Source organism: Vipera ursinii (genome assembly GCF_947247035.1).
Source record: "Vipera ursinii genome assembly, chromosome: 5".
NCBI lineage: Eukaryota > Metazoa > Chordata > Lepidosauria > Squamata > Viperidae > Vipera > Vipera ursinii.
Genome location: NC_139518.1, coordinates 57845718 through 57868610, shown reverse-complemented (window position 1 = coordinate 57868610; position 22893 = coordinate 57845718). Strand labels below are relative to the sequence as shown.

The 22893-nt window shown below is 37.4% G+C and overlaps 1 protein-coding gene across 1 annotated transcript in view; it reads right to left on the bottom strand.

Moving 5' to 3' along the window:
• The window catches only part of INPP5F (inositol polyphosphate-5-phosphatase F), a 44605-nt gene that overhangs the window by 5471 nt on the left and 16241 nt on the right, over positions 1–22893 (bottom strand). Inside the window, exons 3-17 of the mRNA XM_083364490.1 lie at positions 21754–21890; positions 20555–20683; positions 15928–16095; positions 15669–15725; positions 11976–12174; positions 11112–11291; positions 9860–9927; positions 8507–8631; positions 8025–8102; positions 7222–7342; positions 6483–6611; positions 4949–5066; positions 3874–4072; positions 1196–1267; positions 875–948 (exon numbers count right to left, since the gene is read on the bottom strand). Coding sequence (XP_083220616.1) covers positions 875–948; positions 1196–1267; positions 3874–4072; positions 4949–5066; positions 6483–6611; positions 7222–7342; positions 8025–8102; positions 8507–8631; positions 9860–9927; positions 11112–11291; positions 11976–12174; positions 15669–15725; positions 15928–16095; positions 20555–20683; positions 21754–21890 — 1854 coding nt within the window. The remainder of the gene's footprint in view (positions 1–874; positions 949–1195; positions 1268–3873; positions 4073–4948; positions 5067–6482; positions 6612–7221; positions 7343–8024; positions 8103–8506; positions 8632–9859; positions 9928–11111; positions 11292–11975; positions 12175–15668; positions 15726–15927; positions 16096–20554; positions 20684–21753; positions 21891–22893) is intronic.

Sequence of the window (22893 nt, the reverse complement as noted above, 5' to 3'; positions counted from 1 at the left end):
CACCACCTTTTCGACTGTATCACTTTAAAATCTTAAATCACAGTGATTACTCCATAGCACTGCACACATGGAGACAGCCACTTGCAGTAACAAAACAGGTAAAGAAGGGAATCCCTGGAAAAGTTGGTACATGCTATGGCTGCTCCGGGCCACAGCCATTCTTTTATTAAACCCAGTACAGCCAACAACTGGTCCGCCTCTCCTGTTTTTTCCAGTTCGCTCCTTATTCAGCCTCCTTTAGCCTATGCCAGGGGTAGGCAACCTCGGCTCTTTTATGACTCATGGACTTCAACTCCCAGAATTCCTGAGTCAGCTGACTCAGGAATTCTGGGAGTTGAAGTCCATGAGTCATAAAAGAGCCGAGGTTGCCTACCCCTGGCCTATGCCATCCTTAAGAACAGTATATTTCACCTCCCACCCCCTCCCCATGACAAGGCAGGCAGTTGGCTTATGTTGTTTATGAGGAGTTGAGTTCAAAGACAGCAGCATCATCTAAAGGGAAAGGGGGAAGACAAGGCACTTTCGTTCACAGGCCACACAGAGGGGGAGCAGAGAGAAAAAGAGAAAAATGCACCAGTTTTGCTTACTCACCTGGTAAGAATTTACCTAGGCTAGAACCTGGAACAACTAAGATGTTCCTGGGTTCACTTCACTAACTGCAACCTGCTCAAAACAGTTCAGCTAAACTTCAGAGCCACTATTCATGAGTTTGTTTTCGCAGTTGGAAACAAAATATTTGTTCATTTGTTTCATGACAAAGAGTTACAATCATTATACAAAAGAGAAAGATTTTTCAAACTTTTTTTTTTTACAATTACTGATATGCTCCAATTGCCCTGGCAAGAAAAAGGGACATAGAATGCAAAGTACATACCTATTTCTATCTTCTCCAAATTTTCAAGGCTCAGCCTTTGATACTGATTGACTTTATCTATTTCATCATCATAGCTACAAGGGGGGAAAAACAGTGCCTAGAATTAAATCTTCACTCATAGGGAAACCATCGATAATGCACTTCTGACAACTTAGTCTACAACAGATGTTCCCAATCTTTTGGGCACCAGGGTTTTTCCGCGGACCGGAAGGGGCGTGGTTTTGTGTGCTGCCTGCATGGCATGCCATGGACCGGCGCTGGTCCATGGACCAGGGGTTGGGGACCCCTAGTCTACAATGTGAAATGAAAATTATGACTTACTAGGCTACGTAGTATGCAGAGTTAGAAAGTAGAAGAAGAACATCCACATCTCTATGCGTAGCATCAGTAAGGCTAAAATAAAAAGACAGTAGTAACGAAAATGTTGAAACATAAATCTCATAAACACCTTTTGAAGATTTTTCTGTTTTGTGGTTAGGATGGAAACATTTATTAATAAATCATAAACACAGTTCCCGATTCCTGAGCCAAGCAGGAGGAGGATTGGCCTCCTGCCCCACGTTATGAGATTCCTGTTCTGAGCTCATTCATCTCACTGGATTCACACACACACACACACACACACACACACACACACACACACACACACACAAACTGTTCAGCCGGTCCTTTACCTGCTGAAGAACTAGTTTCCTAGTGTGGATGTCCTTTACAGAGTAAACGCTCTTAATTATTTTATCCTTCATTATATTGCTATGCTAGTAAAGGAAAATAAATAAAGGTTCTTCTTTTATAAATTGTATAAAATGTAACACCAATGAATTGTATCAAATGTAACACTAAGATGTGGGGCTATCTATTTCCTGCTCAGACAGAGGTCTCACAAAGTTTTTTTTTGAAATGTTAAAAAGCTTCAAAGAAGATAGGAACATCCCAAGGTTGCAAGTAAACAAGATAAGATAGTGACGGATGTAAGGAAGTTGTTACAATAAGTCTTTTGAGTGTAAAAAGCTTCAAAGAAGATCTTTTAGAAATGTAAATGACTTCAAAGACTAACTTAAGTTTCTTAGGGGGGTATGTATCGAGAAAAGAAAGTATAAATGCCTGGTTTGAAACTTGCTCAGTGCGCTCTTTGAACCCAATCCAATTTGGGTAGGGTCTAAGAGGCCGTGTTTGCAAACGCTTTCTTTCTTTATTATTTTCAATTTCTTTTCAATAAATCTTTGTTTTTGTTAACTAGACTTGTCTTTGAGTTGTATCAAATTTTGGGTTTTTAAATCTCACACTAGCATCAGCTAAGCCTAAGAAGTTGCAATCATGATACAGCAGCCTCTCATGTAAACAGTCACAAGGCTTGTAGCATTATAATGATTTTATTTCATTCTTTAAACAAATATTCATGAACGTCAAATCACACAATGAAAAACAAAATGCTTAAACTGCTTAAAAACCACTAACAGTAGGACCAAAAACAGAATGAAACCTTACGCTTAGAAAATATGAGGGAAAAGTACTTTCTCTAGCACCAAATAGGGACCATAAAGTAAACGCACAAATAAAAACTTTCTAGCAAGAACATTCTATAACTGTTTTGTTTGAACTGTCTCATTTATCAGAACCATATGACAATATGCTTCCCGTAATACATTTACTAAGTCTAAAGATACTGAGTACCAATGAAGGAGAATATTTGTAGCTCAGGGTTGAAATGAGGGGTTCTTGGTGCTCTCTAAGCTTGCTAGTAGGGACTCCTTACTAGCACTGATGACGTTACCTAGTTAAGGTAGTGAAACATTTGCAACAAAACAAGCAAGCTCAGACAGCACAAAGGACCCCTCATACTGAGTACCCCCCCAAAGAATGAATCCTCGGAATATTTTATGCTAAATAATCAGAATAAGCAACAAATAAATCTCAGCAGCACATCAGGATAAACAGTCCATCAGTATATTTTGGTCACCATATCACAAAAAAGATGTTGACAGTTTGGGGAAAAATCAGAGAAGAGCAACTAAGATGATCAAAGGCCTGGAGACTAAAACGTACAAACAACGGCTGCAGGACTTGGGTTTGGCTAGTCTAAAGAAAAGAAGAAATAGGGGAGACATGATAGCAGTGTGCCAGTATCTGAGGGATTGCCACAAAGAAGAGGGGGTCATGTTGTTCACCAAAACACCAGCGGGAAGGACAAGAAACAATGGTTGGAAACTGATCAAAGAAAGAAGCAACCTGGAATTAAGGAGATAGTTCCTGACAGTGAGGACAATCAACCAGTGAAACAGCTTACCCCCAGAAATCGTGGGTGCTCCATCACTGGAGATTTTTTAAGAAGAGACTAGATATTCACCTGTCTGAGACAGTATAGGTTCTCCTGCTTGACCAGGGGGCTGGACTAGAAGACCTCCAAGGTCCCTTCCAGCTCTATTCTATTCTATATAAATCCCAAACTTTAAAGTGCTTTAAAGGTCAAAAAGTACTTCAACTGATTATATTTTGAATCTACTTGAGATTTCAAGATTGGTATAGATATTACTAAAACGACTATGAGTGAAACAAGTATTGTATAGCAATTTAGACTTATATATCGCTTCACAGTGCTTTACAGAGTCAGCATATTGCCCTCAAGAATCTGGCTCCTCATTTTACCGACCCCGGAAGGATGGAAGGCTGAGTCAACCTTGAGCTGGTGAAAATCAAACTGCCAAACTGCAGTTCTGTATATGATAAAGAGTTATACATAAAGTACCAACCATATTGAAAAGAAATTGTAATAAATTCTAACTACCTAACACTGAAAGTAGTAAGATTTTGATTTTAAAGTTCTTACATTAATCTGCTGCTTTTGTTCAACAGTATTCATATTATCAACTTCTTTATTCACTTAGAATTCATAATGAAATAATAGTAGTTGCATAAAAGACAATGATTACGATTCACTGTCCTATGACAATGTGGAAAAATGTAGAATTATATAATCAAATATTTTAGACTCCGCATACCTGGGGTCACAGTCAATCAGTGCCCAACCACCATGAAATTTTTCATCATCTGGTAAAAGCAATTTCATGTAACTCTGCAATAATTGGCTAATCAATTCCTGATGACTCCTCAAATTTTCCTTGTGCAAGGCTTCATGCTCTTTTTCTTTGGTAAATATGGAATAGAGATCTTCTGTCACAGGAATACCCTGCATTAAATCTAGACAAACACAGAACGCATAGAATGATTAAATGAGAACTAAGCACAGACAGCAGAAATTATACCAAGAAATTTTGGTTTTAAATATTCAATATTATAAAAAAATAGTACGCAATTGTTGACAGGCTGCTTCCATCTGTCATGCTTTACTAACCTCCAAATCAGAATTTGGCCATAATTGGGGAAAATCTGGAGTATAGTTATGAATTATACCCTCCTTCTAGCCATATTATTGCTATTGCTAAGCTTGTAAGCCGCCCTGAGTCTTCGGAGAAGGGCGGGATATAAATGGAATTAAAATAAATAAAAATATTAGGTAAAAAAATAAAAATAATATCAATGCAACTTAAAAATAAATAGGCTAATATTAGAAGGAAAGAACTGTTCATATTTCAAGAAGAATCAGCTAAAAATGAACCAATCAAAACTATATTCAAATAACATATAATACATTTTTCATTAATATGAAGAATCTCCAAAATAAAATATTTCTAGATGGCATAAACTCAAAGCACACTTGGGAAAACAAAAGAAAATTCAACCAACATATGTCAACAATTACACAGGAAGCACTTTCAAACATCAGTATAAATCTAAACTGAATTTTTAAAAATAATCTTTAATCACGAGGAAGTAGCATAATTTATATCTTCTTGACAAATATTTAAATTAGGTTCTGATCAGGACTTAAGACATGCATATCAAGATCACTGGGTTTATTGCTTTCTGAACAAGGGAAGTGAAATGAAGAAAAAAGATTTGCTCAGTCATTTCCACTAGCCCGAACGGCCAATTGGGGATGATGAGGTCTCAGTGCTTGGCTCATTCATACAAATATGTTATCCATTTGATGTGAAAATGGAACAACTGTCTTACCTATGACTGCTTGTCTATAAGCATCCCGGAAGCGGTTTAAGTAGTATCTATTTGCAGAGTTAACACCGTCTTTCATAACTCCTGCCAGCTTCCTTTCACCAGTCCTTGTGAAGTCACTCTAATATACAAAATGTATCTCTGAATATTCAGTGTGCAATTTACATATCATTTAGACAAAGTTCTTCTTTCCATATTAGATAGCTTTGCAGCTTCACTTTTTGGACTCCAAGGTAAAGGTAAAGGTAAAGGTTCCCCCGCACACGCGTGCTAGTCGTTTCCAACTCTAGGGGCCGGTGCTCATCTCCGTTTCAAAGCCGAAGAGCCAGCGCTTGTCCGAGGACGTCTCCGTGGTCATGTGGCCGGCATGACTAGACGCCAAAGGCGCACAGAACGCTGTTACCTTCCCACCGTAGTGGTCCCTATTTTTCTACTTGCATTTTTACGTGCTTTCGAACTACTAGGTTGGCAGAAGCTGGGACGAGTAACAGGCGCTCACTCTGTTATGCGGCACTCGGGATTCGACCCGCCAAACTGCCGACCTTCTGATCGACAAGCTCAGCGTCCTAACCCACTGAGCCACCATGTCCCTCCAAAGCATTCCTCAAATTGTTGTGTCTTGTTAACAAAAATTAGGGCTGGGAAGAATGTGTTAAGGTTCTTCAAATCCCCATCTACCCTGAAACAGTTCTCCAAATAACCACTGTGAACCATACTTGCACGATAGCTATGTTCACACAATATACTTAAGCAGGCCAATTTAAGAACAAGAGATTGCAAATGTACAGCCCTAGTACTAACTGTGATTTGTTTGCATGTATAGTCATCAGAAGCTATTCCATTTTCAATATATTATATAAATAAGGAAAAATGAGTAAATCTGGTAAATAGGTTAAGCCTGGTATATAAATACAGTCAACGTAAAAACAAAGACTTCTTTGCTAGATTCAAACAGAATGCTAAATCATATTGTGATTTGTTTGATTTTCGTTTAGTATTTGATGAAACTAAGCCAATGGAATTAATAAATTATAATTTCTGCTTTTGTGTAATGTATAAACACAGCCCTTCTATATTCCTATTGACTTTGGTATGACTCATTTTGCTTTTAGGTAATAAAATGAAAAAAAAACCTTTAGCAAAAGAAAATAACAAAATTTATAAGGACTGAACTGAAATTGTGGAGAACGATTTGTCTATTATCTATATAGCACAGGCAAGGTTGAGTCTAAGTTAGCCATACATGCATGAAACTTTATAAGTTTCAATAAAGGATGGCCATTATTTTATTGTAATAATCCACACTCTATAAGCAACTCATTCATAATTCACAATTTCAACCCACTGAATAAGGACCATACATTTATTTTTCTAATTTTGAAAAACTAATCACTTAGCAATAAGGACATATAAAATCCACAGGATTCAATTATTTTATTCAAAAGCGATGCTATGGACAGTGACTTCAAAATATAAGACAATACACAGTCCTGAAGATTTTTTTTTTAATTTTCCTTACATCAAATAAAATATTTACCTTTAAAGCTGCTGTGCCAGCATATTGTCTGCTTATGGCATCACCATTGTTAGCCCATATGATCTGATAAATTCTATTGCACTTCACTGGCAATGCTTGTTCTGGGGGCATTACACCTAGTTTTTTCAGCTGAAATTTAATGTATTTATTATTAATTGTCACTTGTTCTACTGAAAACTATAAAATAAACAATAAAATAATGAAAACTTCCAGCTGATCTTCTCTTATCCAATTACCTCCAAACATATATATTATGTAACAATTCTCTTTTTATGATAAGACTTATACTTTAATACATAACAGAGGGCACCAAATGGGGGAAAGCTTTCTGTGTTCAATTTTCAGATGAAATCTCCCAAACAATCCAAATTATACTACTTTCTAGAAATAATAAAGGTCCTGTGTACTGAAAACATGCATTCACTTATTCATTTCCCTCTTTAACAGGGTACTTATGACTTCGTACTTAATTTGCATGACCAGGCTAAAATCAAAAAAGGCATTTTAAATCATTTTGCTGAAAAGCATCAATGTAAAAGTACATTTAAATTTTAAATTTCAGCATTATCTATAGAACTTCTAAAAAACATATCCCAGTACTACTATAGCTATTTTTCTTCAGTAAATTCAGCTCTTCTATATGAATTATTTGGAAGCAATTTAAAGATAAGCAGACTTTTCAAAATGCCTATACTAGTGTTCTCTTTAAGGACAATCACTATAGTTTACACCGTTGTACCTGCTGTTCCATAATGGCACGAGCAATTGCTGCTTGCACAACGTTGGTTCGATCCAGACAATCCATGCAGTTAACACGGAAAATTCCTTCCTGTTTACAAATTACACCAGCTTGGTCCACCCTTCCAAAAAAGTGATATTAAATAATTTTAATAAACTTTTTTTTAAAATGGCCATACTATACTAAATAAAAATACAGTGGTACCTTGGTACTCAACTGCTTTGAAACTCATTGAGTTTGGTACTTAATGCAAATTGCCTCGGTACTCATTGTTTGTTTGGTATTCAACGCACAAGCTAAAACTTGTCGGTGTTAGCTGCTTTATGACTTAATACTTTATTTCTTATGGGAAAAATCTGTTTGGTATTTATCGTTTTTGGTTCTCATCATGCTTCCTGGAACAAATCAATGATGACTACTGAGGTATCACATATTCATACTCTTATTGTATACAATAAAACAGTTTTTGGTGCTTGTATACAGTATGAGTTACTGTTAATCATATCCAAGCACAACATATTTCTGTTTGCAGAATCTCTCATCTCCATGGAAAACAGAAAGCTCTACATGAAAATTGTTATGGAGATGCATATTGCCTTGTACTCGCCAAGCCTTCCCCTCATTCCTGATTCAAGACACAAAAGGCACGGGTGTCAAACTCGCCACGTCATGTGATGTGTTGCAATGTATCGCAACTTTTTTTGCATTGCCGGAGCTGGGGTAAGGATGGCCTCCGAATGATGCAACCAGCCCGTGGGCTTGCAGTTTGACACCCCTGCACAAAGGCAACACTGAATACCTACCAGCACCATTTTACATCAGTGATTATGTCAGAAATGGCATCTGTGAGGGTTTGAACATTTTCAAACTTCATTCCACGGCTGAAAGGTAGAAAGAAGGCACAGTTTGCTGTAATTTTTATTGTACTAAAAATGTGCTGCTTATTATACCAAATCTGGAAAAAAAATCCCCAGTTTTTTGCCCTTTTTTACAATCTGCTACCAAATAATCCATAGATTAACAAGGCAGACTGCTATACCCTAATTTTAATATATACATACATGCACACACATACAGGAATACGTTTTTTATTAAGGTACTTTTTGAAACAAGTAAAAGTTTGCAAAAGCCTTGTAATCCTTCACTCATGAAAACTCTTGAGGGAAAACCCCAAATCTTACCTATGAAGAACTTCTGTCATCATGTATCATATAATATCAAGTATAGTAATAGACTGTACATTCCAATATTTAGCTGCTAGGTTAAGGTTCTTTCATAGTCTTACCAATGTTCATGGAAATCAAATGAAACATATGTAAGGCTTGGATTATTGTACAATAAAACTTGTTTAAGGTAAGCATCACCAATAATTTTTTCTCGACCAGTCTGGTCCACTAGGTTAATGATAATCTGTTTAGAGATAGGAAAATAGAAACATGTTTTAAAATACGAATGTACATGTCTTTATTTATTTATTTATTTATTTTTATTTATTTATTTTTAGGACTTATATGCTGCCCTATCTCCCGAAGGACTCAGGGCGGCTAACAACAATAATTCCATTTTTAAAATACAGGAGAAGTGGTTCTTATTTTAATTTTTAAGGGCTTGGTTCTAAGTGACTGCTAAGAAGCACTCAGTCAATGAATATTAAAAGCTTCACCAGTTCTTTAAAAATCATATTTAATCTCACATTTTATATCAGTCAGAATTGCACTAAATGGACAGTAAATGTTCACCAAATGCTTCACTATAAAGCAGTGTTTCTCAATCTTGGCAACTTTAAGTTGGGTGAACCCATCCACCCTTGCTGAGGAATTCTGGGTGTTGAAGTCTACCCATCTTAAAGTGACAAAGTTGAGAAACACTGCTTTAAAGGGATACATTTTTGCCTATGTAACATGAGGTATTCAGCTTTTGCCTCTTCAGCTTCTAGAATTTTTTTCCTCACCCCAAAAGGTTGCCCCAGAAACATCCTATGGAACATAACTAGTGATAGGATAGGAAATGCAGAAGAAATGGGAATATTCAGCAAGTCCCAGCTACCTTAGCAAACATATGTCAAAATGCTTTCCACTAACACAAAACCATCAATAGAGACAACCCAGGATTACATGGTTAGCAAATTTTTATAATTCACAAAGCACTAGATATTGCCAAACTCTTTTTTTCAAAAAATGAAAGCACAGTATAGGTAGTTCTCAACTTATGACCTCATTTGGAACTGAAATTTTGGTTACTAAGTGATGTGATGATTAAGTCAGCTATCATGTGACCCAACCCAATGTTACAACCAATTTTACTGAGGTTGTCAAGCAAATCATTGCTACCATTAAACTAATCACACTATCATTGAGTGAATTCAGCTTCCCCAATTGACTGTGTGCTTATTGTAAGCCAACTCAGAAGGCTGCAAAACACAATCATGTGGTTCAAAAGCCCAAAGTCTGGTCAAGTAAGTACGGAGGTGATGCCATCGCTGTAACTTGGAGGACAGATCATAAGTCACTTTTGGGAGGCTATTGGAACTTTGAACCATTGTTAACCTAATGGTTGTTAAGTTGAGGACTACCTGTACTGTACAAAATTTCAAAACTTTCAGTAATTTAACATGGACTTCCAAGATGGTGAAACCTACCTGTTTTTTATAAATGTTTAATTGTTCTTCAAAATGTGCACAGAAGTAAGAAACAGTTTCCTTCTCACCTATAAAAGAAAGATATGTTAGTTGACCCCTCCTTTGAGATGTTTCCATGGAAAGCAGAAGTAATTAGATTGGAACAAGCATATTCTTGGACTGAAGTAGACATGAAGTTAAAATATTTTAAATAATTATTATAGATTCTAGAATTCACGGCAATAACATTTACAAATAGTTATTAAGCAATGTATATCAGCAAATAAAGAATGGAACATCTTTTTCAAGGTATATATTTTAACCGTAGTTTTTTAAATGCTGATCTCTGTGTTTAAGTTTTTATGAGTCTATGGGTCAACATGCCATTTGAATTGGTGACTTTGGGCTATGCAACCTATCTCATAGGGTTGTTGTGGGAAAAAAATCTCCTTCTTTCTAGCCTATTGCCTTAACTACTAGATCAAACTGGCTGTTGAATAAGATTGAAGAAATGGATATTACATGGTGGCTGTTGAATAAGATTGAAGAAATGGATATTATATGGTGGGGTTGGGGAAGATGGTATTCGAAAAGAGGAGAACCGCAGAGTCTGGTAGTCAGAATGAGCAGAGGTAAGGTTTTCTGTCAATCAGGACTTAAGGAACTACCAGTTTTTCTTTCCTTTCCCTTCCATTCTCACTGCTGCCTGTTCGAGGAATGAGGAAGGGACAGGTCATATCCAGTAAATTGCTCAATAGGGATTTTCTGGCAAAAGTGGGTGAAGACAATGTAGTACCAAAATAGTACCTTTTAACCCTGTTCATATCCTGTCAGAAGGGAAAGAAAGCTACTAGAAGATATGATTTGGTTAAGTAATTGTTAAGGTTACTTCTCTAGAAAAATATGAAGCCTACAAATATGTGCACCTACAGATACGCATATAAACATACATAGACAGACATTTACTTGGAATACTATGAAATGGAATACCATGTCATTCTTAAGAATTCATTAGAGAAAATAAAAGTTAAATATTTGTAAAACATTCAGCTAAATTCAGTTTACAGTATTTCTATCAAATACAGTTGCCTTTTTTAATTAAAAAACACAAGAAAATCTTTATCATGTGCTACATTGATGGACTAAGTACTTTAGGGAAACATAAGCAAGAAAATAATTTTTAAAAAATCACTTTGTGATAAAAGTTACCACACTAATTTGAAAGATGACGGAATAATGTTGTAATTGCATTATGTATCATACGAATACTTACACTTATCAAGACGTGGCCGAGGGTTGTATCTATAACCAACCTGACTCCAGAAAACAGGCACAGAGCCTCTTGTCTGAACAAAAGATAGAGTGTGATTATGAACATGGATCAACTGTTCAGTCTCTACATAATTTGCTACATTCCCATTTTTATCCACGCCTCTTCGTTTGTAACGCATCCCTAGGGGGGGGGAAAAAACCAAAGAATTTCAGAAAAGAGATTGAACTTGCATGAACTTGCTCATATAACATTTCTTCACATAGCACCCTAGCTACTTAATATTGCATTTTCAAGACTTTCATAAAATTCCTCATCAAAGTCTGTCAAGTAATATTAGCATTTATGAGATAATGCAGCTGGAAAAACTGCAGAACCAATATGATCAAATATCTTCCACATGACAAAAGGCTCAGAATATCTGGGACTCTTTAGCCTGATAAAAATGTCTAAGGGTGGATTGTTTTACATGGAAGCATGGACAAGGAGAAATATAGTACTTATCTTTCTCTAAAAGGACAAGGGTTGATTTATAGATGTAGAACAGGAAAAAGTGACTTCAATACATACACTGTATAATTAATTCATGAAATTCATTACCACAACATAGGCAAGCATATAATACCCTTAGCATGAACATTCCTTTGATTCTAAGTCCTGCTCTCTGAATATATGGGATGGAGGGGATATTGTCTGAAAGAAGTCAGTCTTTACAGCATTTTCTTGTCCAATTTTTCAAGTGCTTCTTATAGCTTTAAGTGAACATTTTAATTTCTGTATATAAATGCAAATAGGATTTAAGTACTTGTTTCACATAAAACTAATCACTAGAGTTTTTTGTTTCTAGACTATACTGAATAAACTTACCCGCTCTGTGACGGCTTCTCCGTGAGATAAGTGCCACAAGAAAACTTGGATGAATGTAATCTACACAAACAGGCTCCTGAGATGGTGTTTCAGGGCTGCTTTTCTCCTCGTCTGATGTTTCATTGTAATTAACTATAAGTTCTTCAATTTGCACAAATCCCTGGATGACTGGGATAATCCAAAAGTCCACTTCAGATTGCTACAGGACATTAAAACATATATACATCTATGTTATGACATATGCACTTTATAGAACCCAAAATTTAAATAAATGAAAATAACTGCAGCAGTAGTATTCAAAGTTCTTATTTTAAAAATTTGCATTTGGGCATAATTTGGGCAGCTTTATTTATTACTATATTTAATATATTAGGAAGTTATATTGCATAATAATAGCAAATTGTACTACATAGCTAAACTTAAAATAACAATTAAAAATTAAGAAAACTGCTGACCATTTGAACCTTACCAATATGAGTTATTAAAATTAGTTGAAAAACACCAAGCAACTGATTAGTGGGAATTATAAGTGTTTATAGGGGATTACCGAGTCATAAAAAGGGAGTTATTTGGAAGTTTCTCTTCCTCTAAAAGAAACTATGAATAACCTAGATCACGGGTCGGCAACCCGTGGCTCCGGAGCCACATGCGGCTCTTTAAGCTGTCTCCTGTGGCTCCCAGTCCACTTCTGCCGTTCTGGGGAAAAAAAGTGGGAGTAAAAAAGTCCCATTGAGAGAATGGGGCGGCGGAGGTTGGGAGAGCTGGTGCCTTTCGGGGCCGAAAGAAATGCGAACAAAGGCAGCAGCTCTCCAAACGGGCAGTGGCGGTTTGGGGAGCTGCGCGTGCAGCTCTCCAAACCTCCACCGTCCCGTTTGCAGAGCTTCCGCCTTCGTCCATGTTTGACGGAGGCGGCAGATCTCCAAACCTCCACCACCCCGTTTGCAGAGCTGCTGCTTTCGTCCATGTTTGACAAAGGCAGCAGCTCTCCAAACGGGCGGCGGTGGTTTGGAGAGCTGCTGCCTTCACCCGCGTTTCTTTCAGGGCCGAAACGCAGACAAAGGCAGCAGCTCTCCAAACCTCCACCACCCCATTCCCATTGAGAGAATGGGTCGGCGGAGATTTGTTTATGTTTATGTTTATGTTTATTGGACTTATATACCGCCCTTGTCCCATAGGACTCAGGGCGGTTCACAAGGTATTTAAAATAACAATACAAATTACAAAAGTTAAGAACAATTAAAATAATTAAATTTAGTCCTTGAATAAAGTATAAAACCCCTGTTAAACTCCAATTAAAACCCAATTAAAATAAAATTAAAATTAAAATTCTCAGTCCTGGCCGGAAAGCTCAAAGAGCCAGGTCTTCAGGTCCCGGCGGAATGAACGAAGGTCAGGGGCAGTCCTGAGCTCTATGGGCAGCTGGTTCCAAAGGGCAGGCGCACCCACAGAGAAGGCCCTCCTCCCGGGTGTTACCCGCCGGCAACAGGCCCTCCCTGTGGGAGCGCACAGGACGAAGGGAACTTGATGCCGGCAGCAGGTGTTCCCTCAAATATCCCGGACCCAAGTGATTTAGGGCTTTATAGGTCATCACCAGCACCTTGAATCTCACCCGGAGGGCAACCGGAAGCCAATGCAGCTCGCGGAGCAGAGGTGTTACATGGGAGTATCGGGAAACCCCCATCACAACTCGCCATTAGGCGCCTGGGGCGGAACCACCTGGTCGGTTCCGCAACCCAGCGGCAAGGGGTAGCATAACGGAAGACCAGCCGCAGGAGGTGATGATCGGACCATGACAGGGGAACAATAGCTGACGAACCCCATCCCAAATCATCCAGCCACTGTCCAGACAGGAACACCAGGTCGAGAGTGTGACTCCACACGAGTCAGGCCCTGAATTACTTGGGTCAGGTCCATGGCCGTCATGGAAGCCATGAACTCCCGAGCTAACTCAGACGACCCTCCCAGGGAAGGCAGGTTAAAGTCACCCAGAACTATAAGCCTGGGGAACTCCATCGCCAACCCTGAGAGGGTGTCGAGCAGCTCGGGCAGGGCTGTTGCCACACAGCTGGGTGCCAGGTATGTGAGCAACAAGCCCATCTGAGTCCGGGGGCCACATCTCAGGAGGAGGGACTCACTCCCGCCCATCTGGACAATGGTGGTCTCCTGCAGACATAAAGTCTCCCGGATAACCACCGCCACCCCTCCACCCCTACCCTGAGCCTGTGGCTGGTGTAGCACATGGAAACCTGGGGGGCATAACTCGGTCAGAGGAACACCTCCCTCCCAGCCCAACCAAGTTTCCGTGATGCATGCCAGATCCGCACATTCCTCCTCGATCAAGTCATGAACAAGGGGAGCCTTGTTAACAATGGATCTGGAGGCCCCGGGGGGTAGGGGCAGGGTGCTCAGGTGGCTCCGGCACCACCCTGAAGGCAGCGCCGTGACCCAGCAACCGTCACCAGGGAGACCTGCTGCCGCTGCCGCGCAGGTGCCTCCCAACTTGGGGGAGCTGCACTGCGGGAGACGCTCACGAGGCTTCCTTCAGCCGGGGAAGGGCCCTCCGTGGTCATCTCGGCCTGCGAGTCCCCGGTAAGCGGGCGGCAACAGGTATGCGCGGCTCAGGATGTGGCGCGGGTGTCGGGGCTGCCGAGGATCGGCGCCGTGCAAGCGATCCAGGGTAGGAGCTGATCCCAAAGCTTCACAAAAGGTGGAAAGAAAAAAGTCCCAGAGAGAGAGCGCGCAGGGCGGGGGGAGAGCAGTTTTTTCTGAGGAAAAGGTGGACGGGGCAGGGCTGGCGCACGTTTCGCCTTGTTCTGCGCATGCGTGCGCGCATGCGTGCGCACATTTTGCGGCTCCCAGTTTTTTGTGTGTATGACGGAACTGGTTCCAAGTGGCTCTTTTACTTTTTCAGGTTGCTGACCCCTGACCTAGATGATGAATAATGAATCTCCAATATCCCTTTTCCAAGCAAGGTTGTACAACAGATGATGATAACAGTGTCACAGAATGAAACTAAATACTTATCTTTCAAGGAAAGAGAGTAAAGAACCCATGTTGCTTTTGTTGCACTTAGCCACATTTGATACCATAAACTGTTATTTTACAAAAACATTTGGCTAGTACAGAACAGCTAGAACTGTGTCGCTCAAAAGATGTTGCATAGAGATTTATAAATTATATTTTAGATGGACTGTGGAAACATTTTTGTTCTGCATGATTCTACACAAAGTAATTTATCAATTTTTTTTATCTACTTTTTCCTGCTCGATGTGTATGGTGTTTTTCAGTTTGCTTTAAAATATTTAGTTGCAGGCTAAATATTTAGCTAGAGTGTTATCTAGATCAAAAACCAACTAAGAAACTTCTGATTTCCTGCCAGCCTGCCAATTGAGCTTCCTTATGGGAAGCTGGCAGGGAGTATCAGAAATCACATATCTTAAGAAAGCCGGAATCATGGGGGAATGTATATCACAGATGGAAGTTACTGAAAGTCAGTAACAATTCCACTTGTTACTTAAATGGAAGCACTATTAGAAATCTAAATTTTTGTGTCACAGACAATTAGATAAATTACATGAAACACTAATGAGCTCTTTAATTGCCATTTAGACTAAATGGTATCAAGAAAGCAGCACAATATGATTAATTCATTGAAATTCTCAAGAAACCATAAATATATGGAATATTACTTACTCCAAGGTTTATCAGATCTTCAATCATGTGCTTATTCCAAAAGAATCTATCATCAACCTAAAACATATAAAAGTAAACCTTTTGTATCCAAATCTTACAGAAACCCGTGAAATCTGAAAGACTAAAGAACAATTTATATTGATCGGAACAGTCCAGGAACAAGAACTTAATTTGTGAAAGATCAGGAAACACGAATGTTTCTTTCCTTAAAATATATGCCCATATTTATCTATGGATGATCTTTCAAGAGACATATTACCTTTTTCCAGAGGGGCAAGTTAGTCTTCTCACATGCACTTTGCCTTTGTACAGAGTTTGTTAAGTCATAAGTCAAACTATAATAAAAAGAATCAGCATCCATAAACATTTTAAACAGTTCTTCCAATAGACGCCTCTCCAGTCTTTCTTTCTCTTTACTTTCTTTAACCTACAAAAGGGCAGAATGTTTTATTTCAGTACAGTGAGTTGGATTCCTGTCACTAACCTAAACATGATTTTTCATAACGTACAATCAATCATTTGCTTTTGTTTAAATAAAAGAAATGTATTTTTTCATAGTCTTTTCAAACAAGCACAGCTAGAATGACAACGTTGCAGACACTTTATGTTTTCCATATAAAATATGCTATTATTATTATATTCTACAAGGCTGAGAAATCACACTTCAAATAAAGTTACCTACCAAATTTATGTCTAAGAATAGTATGAGGAAACATCTAGAGTTACAGGAGGAAAGACCGCATGCTGCACAGAATCTTCATTAAATACAGGACTGTACTAGGTCTACATAAAACATAATGTAACTCAAACATATTCAAACAGTGTCCTAAATAATAAAAAAAACGTAAAAGGTACTATTTTTATTTAATGAAAGAAATAGGCATCACATCTCCTATTTTAAAAAATACTGCTCACAATAAGCTTTAAATCCTGTATACACAACTTTAAAAGACAGTCTCTCTAGATGCTTACTGCAAATGACCATTCATAAATAAACCACTTCAAAAGTTGCCAATTGTAAACATAGTTATTTTCTTCTGAACCACAAAATCTATTGTTTCAAAATACAGCAATTAATAATTAATCAATGACTTTATAAGTGAAGACCTGATCCATTAAGTCCACTCATGAGGTTGGTATTTAATTATTTACTTATTTGTTAAATTTACATCTTGCCATGGGACTACTCTGGATAGCTTACAACAATAAAATAGAAAAAAATTAAAAATGTAAACTTAACAATAGCAAAGGAATAGAACAGTAAACAATGGAAATACAATTAATATGAAATTAAAAAGATGGGAGGGGGAGAGCAGTAACTGCAAGGTAGAGGTGGGGGGGTCTTCAGACCCCTGCGGAAAAATAGAGGACGGTGAGGGCAAATTTCAACCCGGGGGGCAGAATGTCCCCAAAAGCCAGCACTACAGCAGAGATCCCGTTCTACTGGATCCTATCAGTTGGAGTTCCTTGACCAACGGGCTTGTCTTAGCAGGACAAGATGGTTCAAGTAAATTTGGTTAAACAAATTAGAGATCAAAGTCCTGCACATATCAGAAGGATATATAATGCATTGATAGAAATAGACTCAGAAACGGAACTTGTTAAAGATTGTATGATAAAATGGGCCCAGAATATTCAACAATCAATAACGATGGATACTTGGGAAACAATCTGGGTCAGAAATGTAAAATTTACACAGGCACAAAATTTAAGAGAGAATTTTTATAAGATGTTTTATAGAAGGCATTTAGATCCTAAGAAATTGGCATGTATGTATCCAAATTATCAGCCTAAATGCTGGAGGTGTGGTTGTGATGATGCAACGTATTATCATATATGGTGGACTTGTAAAAAGGTTAAAGCTTTTTGGATTAAAATTTGGTGGAATATGCAGAAGATATTTAAGAAAAAGATAAAGTTTTCTCCACAATTATTTTTGCTGGGTATTACTATAGACTGTACTGCTATAGAAACTAAATTGATGTTGAATTTAATAACGGCAGCAAGACTTTTGGTAGCGCAATATTGGAAGAAGGAGGATTTGCCTACTATAGAAGAATGGACTTTAAAAGTTTCGAACCTGGCAGAAATGGCAAAAATTTCAGCATATTTGAAAGACCATTCACAACAAAGATATATCTTGGAATGGAGAAGATGGACTGATTACATTCAGAATAAATATGGGACTAAAAGGTTTCATTTAGCATTTGAATAAGTATTAGATTTATAAGATTTATTATTATTTAGTTATTTTTAAGGAGAGTTAAAGTGCAATAGGATTTAAAGTGTTATTATAGTTAGTTAGCATATTATAGTTTAAGATTGCTAGAGTCAATACCCTGTATTATGCTCTGGGAAGTCGGTGGGGGAGGGGGAGGGAGGGGAAATTGGGTAGGGGTGGGGGAGGGATGGGTTTTATGTTTAAAATGTATCTGTAAAACTTTTTAATAAAAAAAAGATGGTTCATCAAGTAATCTAGACCTATGCTATGTAGGGTTTTAAAGGTTATAACCAACATCTTGAACTTCACCCAGAAGAAACTGGCAGCTTGCAAAGCAGTGATAACTTGGTTCACTCTACGGGCCACAAAGACTAATTGTACTGCCATATTTTGTACCAGATTGAAGTTTCCAAATGTATTTCAAGGGTAGTCCCATATAACGTAAAAGCCCTATGTGTGCTATATTGCATTAAAAACATTTTCTGTATCAGCATTACTGGAAAGAATTCAAAGCAACTTTACAGCTTATAAATTTCTGTTGAGAAATGTTTTATGGAGGAACTATACTAATGGGGCAATGCAACTTTGATTTAAACCCATTTGTGTTTCAAAATAACATTTTAGTCTACATTTGTATATGCTTTATAGACCATGGCTATTAATGTGTTTTCATATGTAATATTTATTGATGTGCATATCAAAGCATTTGCTGTTGTTTTTTCTCCAGTACTCATTTTGTCTTTGTTGTATGCTTTCATCGGGAATATGAATGAGAATTGATGTTACTAATAATCTGCTGTACAGTAATAGTTCCAGTATTTGATTTTCAGCCTTTGCCTCACTGCCTTTTCAATATTTCTTTTGGTTCCACATCAGCAGCAAAGGATCAGAATCCTTTATTGCAAAATGGCCTCCAGATAATTGTAGGATGTCCTTTATTACCCTTGCTGTTCATCATCTAGAAACTAGCATTCTGAAATTCTGTATTTTTTTTTCAGAACAAGGAGTTTCAATGTATGAAGCACTAGTTCACAGGTCTGCAACCCGCGGCTCCGGAGCCACATGCGGCTCTTTCAGCCGTCTCCTGGTCCTCTGCCATGTGCAGTCCAAAAAAAAAAAAGTGGGACTAAAAAAGTTCAACCAATCAATTCAAATATGCAGGGGAGGTGCATAACTCGCCTTGGCTCTACTCTTCAGTCAAACCCTGTTCTGCTCATGTGCGCATGTACGTGCATGCGCACATATTTTTTGCGGCTCCCAGTTTTTCCTTTTGTGAGGGAACCGGTTCCGAGTGGCTCTTTCACTGTTTGAGGTTCTTGACCCCTGCACTAGTTGGTAGACAAAATTAGTGCAAAATCAGACTAAAATCAGACTAATTGTCATTTGAAACATAAACTAGTAGATATTATCATATTCTGTACTGTACTATATTCCAGTTCCTTAAACACAATCAGTAAGGAATTATTATTTTTCTTTCTTTTACATATGGACTGACCTACTTTAAGTTCAAAAGAAAAAAAAATAGAGAATCACCCAGGCATCCTGACAGCAAATACCAGATGTAGCTAATTAAAAAAGACAAAATATAGCCACATATGAGAAAAGCATGATTGAGTTGTGGACCTGGATTTTGTGGGATAAACAATATAAAACCTATGGCAATTAAGGTAATAAATTTAATCTGTATTTTAAAACCGAGGGGGGGGTGTGAAACAATACTACTGTTGATACCAGCATGAACAACCATATGAATGTCAGCACACAATTGTAGCTAGACTCAAGAGGACCAAAATGTGACTATAGAAAACCAAATAGAAGGCTGCAATATGAGATTGAATATGAACAGGGGGGAAAATGAAACTAAACATTTGTTGCAAAGATCTACAGTAACATAGGCGAGTCAATAACAAGCTAAATGTAAGGGAACAAAACAAGCAAATGAATCCAAGGCTTTGCATCTAATAAAAACAATAAATTATTTAAAGTGTTCCTAGGGGTTCTTTCACAGGGGTATATTGGAAAAGAACTTTAGAAGAGAGATTAGAAGCAGTATTGAACATATTGATTGAAATGATAACATGTCCAAGTAGTAATATGAATTATATTAGTAGAGCTATAAAATTGTGCAGTTGGAAATTATCAGGAATAGAGCAGAGTTTCAAACTTATGTGAAATACTAAAAGATAGTACCTGCAAAATTCCAAGTGAGAACAGTAAACACATATATTTGGGCACCCAAGGAGAAAAGTAAATGTTTTATTAGAACTGAATCTGACAAATGGGGTTAGAACCAGTCAAATAACATAAAGGCATAAAGGGCTTCAAGCAGTAAAGTTTGGTCTACTTACTGTAAGCAGGATGAAAATAGGAGATAAAAATTAATCTGGCAGATTAAATAAAATACCCTTGATTATACTCGTGGGAATTTTAGCAAACTTCAGAAGTATAACAGAAAAAAAAAGGCAGCAGAAATAAACAGTGGAAGACAAGGCGAAAAGGGCAATTTAATCAAGAAATATCTCCAAAACAAGTGAAATGCTTGAATATTTATGACTATATTAATCGACTAGTTGGAGGAAAAGTACAAAATTAAATAAATATGTGAGCAGCGTTTGTACAGCATCTACCATCAAAAATTCTTTAAAATGTAACAAATAATTATCACCTTCTTTTTATTAGAAGAGGAAACATTTGTTTTTATCTGAGTGAAGGTTCTCAGCAGAAATTTAGAATCATCTGGAGACTGTGTAATTTTCTCTGTTTTATATATTCCAAAATGATGTTTTTTACAGGGCTGAAAAAGAATAAATTTTGTTAAAAAGATGCTTAATAAAATAATGTTATATAAAATGCATTCGCAGATTAATATCTTTCTAAGAAAATTAAATAAAAGCTAACATTTGCATGATACCAAACATATTTTTATATTTATTTATTGAATATATACTCCTGCCTTTCATATTCTGTATTCTTACATTTAAATGAGGATAAAAAGTAAAGGTAAAGTTTTCCCCGCACATGAGTGCTAGTCGTTTCCAACTCTAGGAGCCGGTGCTCATCTCCGTTTCAAAGCCGAAGAGCCAGCGTTTGTCTGAGGACGTCTCCGTGGTCGTGTGGCCGGCATGACTAGACGCCAAAGGCGCACGAAACGCTGTTACCTTCCCACCATAGTGGTCCCTATTTTTCTACTTGCATTTTTACGTGCTTTCGAACTGCTAGGTTGGCAGAAGCTGGGACGAGTAACAGGCGCTCACTCTCTTACGCGGCACTTGGGATTCGACCCGCCAAACTGCCGACCTTCTGATCGACAAGCTCAAAAAACTGGAAAGTTATACAGAATTCATTCTAGCTATCACTGAAGAATTATCTAGTATCTGCTAAAAGTTAGAAGATTCCACATTTTAAAAAGCCTTTTCATCTACTCTCTAACCTTGAGAAAGGTCACTGTCAAAGACTTAATTAACAAGTCTGTTGAAACAAGATTTTTGGCAAAACTAATTGTCATTTGTATATCTAATCATAGCAGAGACATCTCATTAAAAAGATATCTGACACAAAGCAAATGACCATGGAGAAGAAACAGGTTATAAATGCAGTAAATAAACGGTACAGTAAAAGACAGCAATTGAGAGATGGAAAAGAAGAACTGTTCCAAATGTTTGACAAGAAATGTTTACATCCACTTACTATCCAGTTATCCTTTGGGTCAAATAATGATCACATGATAAATGTTTACCTAAAAATTGTTATTCAGCATGGCTGCCTGATCTGATCATGATAACTTTCATTTCCACCTAGGTATCATTCCAATTATGTAAGTTGGTTGGAGCACTTCTTTTATGAATTGCTGGGATTTCATCTTACCTCCAAATCCAGATCCTGAGGTTCTGCTTCAGAAAGTGGTATTGCGACAATTTTTGTAATTTTACATACATCATGATCTCCTGGAAGCTTGCCAACAACAAGTTTTTGGCGAATTAGAAGCAACCACCAAGGCAAATCTATAAGAAATACAAATCTATTAGTTTGGAAAGAGAAATTTCAATTATAATTTTAACCAAGTGAATAGCAACCTTTCAATTTAGATATTCTCTTGATCAGGCTGACAAAATTACAGCCTAGCACTCAAGAGGAAAAGCCTCTTCTCAGTATGAAATTAAGGTTGCAGAACCCCAGAGCTCTGAAGGGCTTGAAAAAAAACTGCAAATAATATATTTATTTATTTATATTATATTAATTACAGTATATTAATATATTATATTAATATATTTTCTTTCACTAGAACATCGGTGTCAAACTCATGACATCGTGACGTATTGCAACTTTTTCCCCATTGCCGGCAATGGGGTGGCTGAGCTTTTTGCGTGACACATCCGGCCCATGGGCCAGCAGTTTGACATCCCTGTACTAGAACAAAACCAGTATCTGTTCCTTCCTAAGACAGATAGGATTTTTGGGATTTTTCTAATAATGAACATAGTGGTTAAAATAAAAAAAAATAATAAATCTGCAGAAAGAGTTCACTACCATAGCCAAATAATAGGCTTTTTAAATAAAATGTTTAAAATTTTCAGTTTTTCTTGTGCCCTGACACTTGCTTAACCATGCTAACACTGCATATACAATCTGGTTTATAACACTATTAAGTAACTTATTAACCAGGTTAATATATTAGACTGTGAATCCTATGGGGCCATGTTGTTTGTTGGGTAATTGGGTAATGACCACTAATTCTTAATCCAGGGTATGATAAAATGAGGAGACCATATCTGGCACTGATTTGAGCTCCCAAAACAACTGAGATTTAAATCCAATAAATAGCAATTTATTAATCAGGTAGGATGAGTTGTTTTTTTTTATTGAAATGTAAAATGAGAGTTACTGCATAATCTCCAGGCCACAGCATACACTCACATAAGAGACTAACATTATCTGTAGCTCTTTTGCCATATCTTTTATTGATGATTCCAGTTATGTTTTAGTTTATGTTCTGCATCTTAATCA